The 8,955-nt window shown below is 45.3% G+C and overlaps 1 protein-coding gene across 1 annotated transcript in view; it reads left to right on the top strand.

The window, feature by feature from the left end:
- The window catches only part of evi5b (ecotropic viral integration site 5b), a 111,873-nt gene that overhangs the window by 64,758 nt on the left and 38,160 nt on the right, over positions 1-8,955 (top strand). The window contains exons 10-12 of the mRNA XM_037675041.1: positions 2,458-2,511; positions 3,421-3,453; positions 3,842-3,994. Of these exons, the coding sequence (XP_037530969.1) occupies positions 2,458-2,511; positions 3,421-3,453; positions 3,842-3,994 (240 nt within the window). The remainder of the gene's footprint in view (positions 1-2,457; positions 2,512-3,420; positions 3,454-3,841; positions 3,995-8,955) is intronic.

Genomic DNA, 8,955 nt, shown 5'->3' with positions numbered 1-8,955 from the left:
TGTGTGTGTGTGTGTGTGTGTGTGTGTGTGTGTGTGTGTGTGTGTGTGTGTGATGCCGGTCAGACCTGGCAGAACCAAACGTATTGTGAGGGTTTGCTGGGAACGTCTGGCAGAGTCTCCTGTGAGATGGAGTTTTAACTCCCACCTCCGGAAGAACTTCGAACATGTTCCGAGGGAGGTGGGGGACATTGAGTCCGAGTGGACCATGTTTCGTGCCTCTATTGTCAAGGCGGCTTAACGGAGCTGCGGCCGGCAGCGGCAAGGTTGTCCATGGAGAATGACTTACGCACGGCTTTGAGGCGATTCTGGTCCACCATCCGGCGTTTCGGGGGGGAAAGCTGTACGCCACCAACACTGTTTATAGTGGGAGTGGTGTGCTGCTGACCTCAACTCGGGATATTGTGGGTCGGTGGGCGGAATACTTTGAAGACCTCCTCAATCCCATCGGCACGTCTTCCACTGAGGAAGCGGAGCCTGGGGACTCTGGGTCGGGCCCTACAATCTCTGGTGCTGAGGTCACCGAGGTGGTTAAAAATCTCCTCGGTGGCAGGGCCCCAGGGGTGGATGAGATTCGCCCAGAGTTCCTTAAGGCTCTGGATATTGTAGGGTTGTGGTGGCTTACGCTACTCTGCAATATTGCGTGGACATCAGGGGAAGTTCCCCTGGATTGGCAGACCGGGGTGGTGGTCCCCCTATTCAAAAAGGGGGACCGTAGAGTGTGTTCCAACTACAGGGGAATCATGCTCTTAAGCCTCCCTGGTAAGGTCTACTCGGGGGTTCTGTAGAGGAGGGTCCGTCAGATAGTTGAACCTCGGATTCAGGAGGAGCAATGTGGTTTTCGTCCTGGCCGTGGAACACTGGACCAGCTCTACACTCTCAGCAGGGTCCTGGAGGGTGCGTGGGAGTTTGCCCAACCGGTCTACATGTGCTTTGTGGACTTGGAGAAGGCGTTCGACCGTGTCCCTCGGGGAACCCTGTGGGGGATACTGTGGGAGTATGGGGTACCTGGCCCTTTGATACGGGCTGTTAGGTCCCTGTATGACCGGTGTCAGAGCCTGGTCTGCATCGCCGGCAGTAAGTCGGGCTCGTTCCCGGTGAGAGTTGGACTCCGCCAAGGTTGCCCTTTGTCACCGATTCTGTTCATAACTTTTATGGACAGAATTTCTAGGCGCAGCCAAGGTGTTGAGGGGATCTGTTTTGGTGGCCTTAGGATTGCGTCTCTGCTTTTTGCAGATGATGTGGTCTTATTGGCTTCATCAGATCGTGATCTACAGCTTTCACTGGAGCGGTTCGCAGCCAAATGCGACACGGCTGGGATGGAGATCAGTTCCTCCAAATCCGAGGCCATGGTCTTGAGCCGGAAAAGGGTAGAGTGCCCTCTCCGGGTCAGGGAGGAGGTCCTACCCCAAGTGGAGGAGTTTAAGTATCTTGGGGTCTTGTTCACGAATGAGGGAAAAATGGAGCGCGAGATCGATAGGCGGATAGGTGTAGCGTCAGCAGTGAAGCAGGCGCTGTACAGGTCTGTCGTGGTGAAGCGAGAGCTGAGTCAAAAGGCGAAGCTCTCAATTTACCGATCGATCTATGTTCCTACCCTCATCTATGGTCACGAGCTTTGGGTTGTGACCGAAAGAAAGAGATCTCGGATACAAGCAGCTGGGGAGAGGGAAGTCTGGGCCTCCCTACTTAGGCTTCTACCCCCGTGACCCGACCCCTGATACGCAGAAGAAAATGGATGGATGGATATTTGTGTGTGTGTGTGTGTGTGTGTGTGTGTGTGCGTGCCTGCATGTGTGTGTGTTTAATTCAATTATTTTAATAATCTGTATTCTTTTTAATTTACCAGAAACTTCAGAATAAATTCTCACCCTGTACTGAAACCTGTTTCAGCATCTCACCGCCACCAGCTGGTGAGGCGTGTGAGGTTGATTTGAACCCCGTCCACTGAAACCGGTACTGAAAGCATAATGGAAACTCAACGTGTACCAACCCGAGCCGAACTGTGCTGTACCGGTACTAAAGGTACTGATGGAAAAGGGCCAATAGGTATCTGCCTGTGCCAATAAAGCAGAAACCCTGCTATCATGATTCCAATTATATAAAGATATTCAGCGTCTTCCTGAGACAAAATGGAAAGACACATCAGTTCCCAAACTGCCCACGGATCCTGCCGTGTGAGAGGGCTCTCCAGGACCCTGTTTCTTTGTTGAAAATATTTTGTGGATTACGTTGTAAGTCCAGCTGACCAGATCCGTGACAGTAGTTTTCATTTCAGAAGATGTGTACCAGGAGCTCCGATACACAGACAGTGAACAACAACAAAAAAAGCAGGAGGAGAACAGGAGAGGGAGAGAAGGCATCCGCCTTGCACGAGAGCGAGTGCAGAGCACAGCAATACAATGTTGTGGCTGACGGATGTGTTGTATTACTGTCTAATGTGTTGAATGAACTGTTTTTCAGAGGTTGCGGACAGAGAACAGGCTTCTCAAACAGAGGATAGACACGCTGGAAAAAGTGAGTTCATCACACCTTGCACTCCTCATGAAACAGAACACTTCTCATCACTTCTCCCTTCTCATGAGTTTTGTCCTAATCCATCCAGCTTTACATGTCCATACATCATGCATGTCTCCTGATGATGGAGGCTCTCCTTCCACTAACTGGGCTGTGTTAGATGTACACATGGTAAAACGTCAGTAAATCAAATATTTATTAATCAAAGCAAGGAAAGAGTAATTCCAGGTTGTGATGGGAACTGCGTTAAAACCCTGAAAGTCTTCAGGCATTACTAACTGAAGCAGGAACTGTAACAAGCATGTGAGGACCGTGAATGAAGGCGTCTGAAAGGGCTGCATGTCAGGTTGCTGTGTTTGTACGGTTCTTCGTTGTATCGTCTCTGAATGGGTGCCGCTCTGTTCATGAGCTCTGCTGTGGATAGTGACGATGGCTGCGTTGCAACGCTCAGACCCTAATGACTCTAAAAGCACGAGGCTGCTGCTCACTGACATGTCTGGCGCAGGGCTCAGGAGTTTGTTTTTTAACTCGTCACTAACTGAGCTCAAGGAAATTAACTGAAGTTGTATTCAGTTTTATTCAAGCTTCTGCACATCTCTTGGATTTTTAGCTGTTCTTTTTTAACATCTTCCAGCTTTAACCAGTTTTTTGTTGCGGTGTCCTGTCCGAGTTCTCTGCAGCGCTGCTCATTTCTTCACTTTGTCACCAGCTTATCACCAAACCAGCATGCAATGTTCTTTTTTTACCTCTGAATGTGAACATCATTGTACAGTATGGTTTCTGGGGGAAAAATGAACATTGTATTGCTTTGTTTAAACAATCGGTTGGTTGTTGTTTTTTCTTTTATGTGCTTTAAACTGTCCTTTGGACTCTCTCTCTCCTGTCTCTGTTCATATTTCTGTTTTGTAGGAAAGTGCTTCCTTGGCAGATAGATTGATTCAGGTATATTTTTTGTTTTCTCATTACCTTTATTAGTTGCAACTTCAATTTACTCTCTGACTCTTTCTTTTATTGCATTGCATGCTTATGATTAGAACAATTATGGACAGTAATGATGCAAAATCTAATGATTCTAATTAAAAAAACATGCCAGATTATAAAATTTGACAATGTTGTTGAATAAATACAAGGAATGTCACAATATGGACCAAAAAAGAACCTAATTGTGTCAGAGAACTAAATAATAACACAAATCCCAGTTGCTAATGTTAAAACAAGCATGTCATGTTAGAAAAGTCTTCCTACTTTGTGATTTGCCCGCCCATTCCGCCTGTTAGTTTCACATTCTGTCGTGCTTACTCCACTCCTCCTCGGTTGCTTATGTCCAAAGGGACAAGTAACCCGAGCTCAAGAGGCGGAGGAAAACTACCTGGTCAAGCGGGAGCTAGCCACAGTCAAACAGCAGTGCGAGGAGGCCAGTGCTCAGCTGGAGCAGGCCAGGAAAACCATCAGGCAGCTTCAGCAGCAGCAGCAGCCACAAGCGGTAAGGAGGGTAACAGACAACCTCACGAACAGGAAGTAGAGGACAGGTTTCATATCATTAAGACTGGGGTGCTGCCCAGGTCAGTCTGCACATTGCTTCATTTCACATTGTGTGCTACAGCTGCCAGTTGTTTCAGTACAAATGGGTTCACACTTGTTGTTTACTGCATATCTACTAAACTTTGAGAGAACAAGCACACAAAAGTAGGGCTGGTGTGTAAAATGTAAATATAAACAGACTGCAACAAATTGCAAATCTCATAAAGCTGTATTTTATTCACAATAAAACATATTAAACATATCAAACATTTAATGATGGCAGCAACACATTTCCAACAAGTTGGGCCAAGAGTAGCAATATAATGCAAAAGTATGTGATATGAGTACAAAACAGCATTGTGCAACTTACCATATTTTTCGGCATGTAAGTCGTGTTTTTTTGCATAATTTGCATGCCCTATGACTTATAGGCCCAAGTGACATATTTATGAATTTTTTCTTATATTTATAAAACAATTTTTGGCTGAGAAATGACCGTATTCATTCATTCTGACTGGAAAAAGTAATAAACAGTACCATTTTCAGCCACTAGACAGCAGCAGAGTAGTAGAAGTGTAGTAGTAGTAGTAGTGTGGCATGTCATTGTATCATGTAATAGGTAAACGTGGCTATAAAGACAATTTCAAAAAGGTTCAAGACAAAAACAACTGGACTTTATTTATTAGACTTTATGCTTTATTATTTTTGTCTTGAACTTTTTTGAATTGACCATGTCCTGGATGACAGAATCTTCACCAGCTATTAATGACACAATCAGCTCGCTACAGACCCCCGCCTGCTTGGAACAAGTCAAGCAAGCTGCACTGCCCCTGCGAAATGCAGATAATTTGACCATTAAAGTGCATATATTAAGTAAAAGTTCAACTGAGACACACCTTTGCTGTAATTTTGAGCAAACAAATAATTGTTTTAGGTGCTTTTCTTGTTAAATTTCGAAGAAACAAGCAGCTTTCCTCCTTGTTTTTTTCCTTCCTCTGCACGCTCCCAGAGCACTGAGGCAGCGAATACAGCTGATTTCACCGTTAGTCTTTTTTAAGCAAATGTTAGACTGAGACACACATTCACTAAAATTTCAAGCAAACAAACAATTATTTTTAAATATAAATCTTATTAAATTCTTGTTAAAGTCCTGTGCACGCTCCAACGGCAGGCATTTGGCAGCCCATCGATTTTTGGCACAACACGGGGTTCGGCTGACATTTCCGGGTTGTCAGCGGTGACACATAACAGATGCGACGTATACGGCGAAGCGACATATAGATATTTCCATGTATGTATATTTATATATCTATATATATGTATATGTATGTATTAGGAATGTGCGATATGTGATATAATTCATATCACGATATGTATTGTGATGGGTGGCGATAACGATATACTTTGTATATTGCGATATGTTTTTGGTTTAAAACTTGCTAAAAAAAAAGCATAGGGTGTCCTTTTGGCCAGAGAGTTTTTAAATAATAAACAAATCAAGTATTAGGCTTCTTTCTTGTAGTGCAAAACAGTGCAAAAGATATCAAATGTAGTTTTATCCATATGTTTTAAACAAAAAAACATGTTAACTCTTAACAGTTTCCAGTCATCTCACTTAATAAATGAACAGCAACAGAGCAGCAACTGAAACACTTCACCCTCCAACCCTCTAGTGGGTGACTCCTTCTGCTTTAATGGAGAGCTGACACAAAATGAGTCTGTGGCTTTGACCAGAGGGTCTTTCAGTAAAAATCACACAACAGTGTTCTTTTCACAGATCAGAGAGCAGGTTTCTCTAAAGCTGACCAACACTTACAGTACTTTAACTTTCGATGGAAAAAAAAACTTTTAACGTAACTCAGCGTTTTGCGCATGCGTCAGAATACGGCAACTCTATGGCAAGACAGCCGTAGTTAGCTTGTAGCTTCACTACTTAGCTCTCGGAGAAAAGACTTTAACACCACTTGCGCACAGTTTTCAACTCAAAAAAAGTAACGATTAAATCTGACAGCTCTTGATTTTACTTCAGACACAGCATTACTGCGGTTAGCCTGTAGAAGACAGATCTCTATCGTAGGCTAAATTTCTATCGTTTCTACCGTCCATCCATCCATCCATCCATCCATCCATCCATTTTCTTCCGCTTATCCAGGGTCGGGTCGCGGGGGTAGCAGCCTAAGTATGGAGGCCCAGACTTCCCTCTCCCCAGCAACTCTGGCTAGCTCTTCCGGGGGAATCCCGAGGCATTCCCAGGCCAGCCGAGAAACATATTCCCTCCAGCGTGTCCTGGGTCTTCCTCTGGGCCTCCTTCCGGTGGGACATGTCCGGAACACCTCACCAGGGAGGCGTCCAGAAGGCATCCTAAACAGATGCCCAAGCCACCTCAACTGGCTCCTCTCGACGTGGAGAAGCAGCGGCTCTACTCTGAGTCCCTCCCGGATGATCGAGCTTCTCACCCTGTCTCTAAGGGAGAGCCCAGACACCATGTGGAGAAAACTCATTTCGGCCGCTTGTATCCGAGATCTCATTCTTTCGGTCACAACCCAAAGCTCGTGGCCATAGATGAGGGTAGGAACGTAGATCTATCGGTATATTGAGAGCTTTGCCTTTTGACTCAGCTCTCTCTTCACCACGACAGACCTGTACAGCGCCCGCTTCACTGCAGACGCTGCACCTATCCGCCTATCGATCTCACGCTCCATTTTTCCCTCATTCGTGAACAAGACCCCAAGATACTTGAACTCCACCACTTGGGGTAGGACCTCCTCCCTGACCCGGAGGGGGCACTCTACCCTTTTCTGGCTCAAGACCATGGCCTCAGATTTGGAGGAACTGATCTTCATCCCGGCCGCGTCGCATTCGGCTGCGAACCGCTCCAGCGAAGCTGTAGATCATGATCTGATGAAGCCAATAAGACAACATCATCTGCAAAAAGCAGAGACACAATCCTAAGGCCACCAAAACGGATCCCCTCAACACATTGGCTGCGCCTAGAAATTCTGTCCATAAAAGGTATGAACAGAATCGGTGACAAAGGGCAACCTTGGCAGAGTCCAACTCTCACTGGGAACAAGCCCGACTTACTGCCGGCGATGCAGACCAGGCTCTGACACCGGTCATACAGGGACCTAACAGCCCATATCAAAGGGCCCGGTACCCCATACTCCCAGAGTACCCCCCACAGGGTCCCCCGAGGGACGCGGTCAAACGCCTTCTCCAAGTCCACAAAGCACATGTAGACTGGTTGGGCAAACTCCCACGCACCCTCCAGGACCTTGCTGAGAGTGTAGAGCTGGTCCAGTGTTCCACGGCCAGGACGAAAACCGCACTGCTCCTCCTGAATCCGAGGTTCGACTATCCGATGGACCCTCCTCTCCAGAACCCTAGACAGAGACAGAGGGACAGAGGAGACCAGTTTCTCAAGTTTAGAAATAGGAATGCTCTCCCATTCATGTCTAATACAGGCCTCTAACTGTTCAATCGTCTTGGGCCTTCTTTGTTGCACCTTCCTCTTTATGATGCGCCAAATGTTCTCTATAGGTGAAAGATCTGGACTGCAGGCTGGCCATTTCAGTACCCGGATCCTTCTCCTACGTAGCCATGATGTTGTGATTGCTGCAGAATGTGGTCTGGCATTATCGTGTTAAAAAATGCAGGGTCTTCCCTGAAAGAGATGACGTCTAGATGGGAGCATATGTTGTTCTAGAACCTGAACATAGTTCTCTGCATTAATGGTGCCTTTCCAGACATGCAAGCTGCCCATGCCACAAGCGCTCATGCAACCCAACCCCATACCATCAGTGATGCAGGCTTCTGAACGGAGCGTTGATAACAACTTGGGCTATCCTTGTCCTCTCTGGTCTGGATGACATGGCGTCCCAGTGTTCCATAAAGAACTTCAAATCATGACTCATCTGACCACAGAGCAGTCTTCCATTTTGCCACACTCCATTTTAAATGACCCCTGGCCCAGTGCAAACGTCTGAGCTTGTGGAGCTTGTTTAGAAATGGCTTCCTTTTTGCACTGTAGCGTTTCAGCTGGCAACGGCGGATGGCACGGTGGATTGTGTTCACTGACAATGCTTTCTGGAAGTATTCCTGAGCCCATTCTGTTATTTCCTTGACAGTGGCATTCCTGTTTGAGGTGCAGTGACGTTTAAGGGCCCGGAGATCACGAGCATCCAGTAGAGTTTTACAGCCTTGACCCTTACGCACAGCGATTGTTCCAGATTCTCTGAATCTTTTGATGATGTTATGCACGGTTGATGATGATAACTTAAAAGTCGTTGCTATTTTACGCTGGGTAACACCATTCTGGTATTGCTGCACTATTTTTATGCGCAACAATGTTGGAATTGGTGATCCTCTTACCATCTTGGATTCTGAGAGACACTGACACTCTGGGAAGCTCTTTTTATACCCAATCATGTTGTTAATTGACCTAATTAGTGTTAATTGGTCTTCCAGCTGTTTGTTATATGCGCAATTTCCTTTTTCCAGCCACTTATTGCTACTTGTCCCAACTTTTTTGGGATTTGTTGACACTGTGAAATTTGGAAACAACAGATTTTTCCTTTACTCAGATTAAACTTTTGATCTGTCATCTATGTTATATTATGAATAAAATATTGACATTTGCCATCTCCACATCATTGCAGACAGTTTTTATTCACAATTTGTTTAGTGTCCCAACTTTTTTGGAATTCGGTTTGAATAATTTAAAGAGTTCCAGTCAGACAAAATTTCATGAGGCCAAGGTCCAGAAGTCCAAATAGTCCAACTATTTAATGAGATTGACATATATATATATACAGTATACATATGTATATATACAGTATACATATGTATATATACAGTATACATATGTATATATACAGTATACATATATATATATACATACATATATATATACATACATATATA

Source organism: Nematolebias whitei, chromosome 3 (assembly GCF_014905685.2).
Source record: "Nematolebias whitei isolate Nwh7 chromosome 3, NemWhi1, whole genome shotgun sequence".
Lineage (NCBI taxonomy): Eukaryota > Metazoa > Chordata > Actinopteri > Cyprinodontiformes > Rivulidae > Nematolebias > Nematolebias whitei.
Note: the sequence above shows the minus strand (reverse complement) of the source record. Positions and strands in the feature narration are given on the sequence as shown.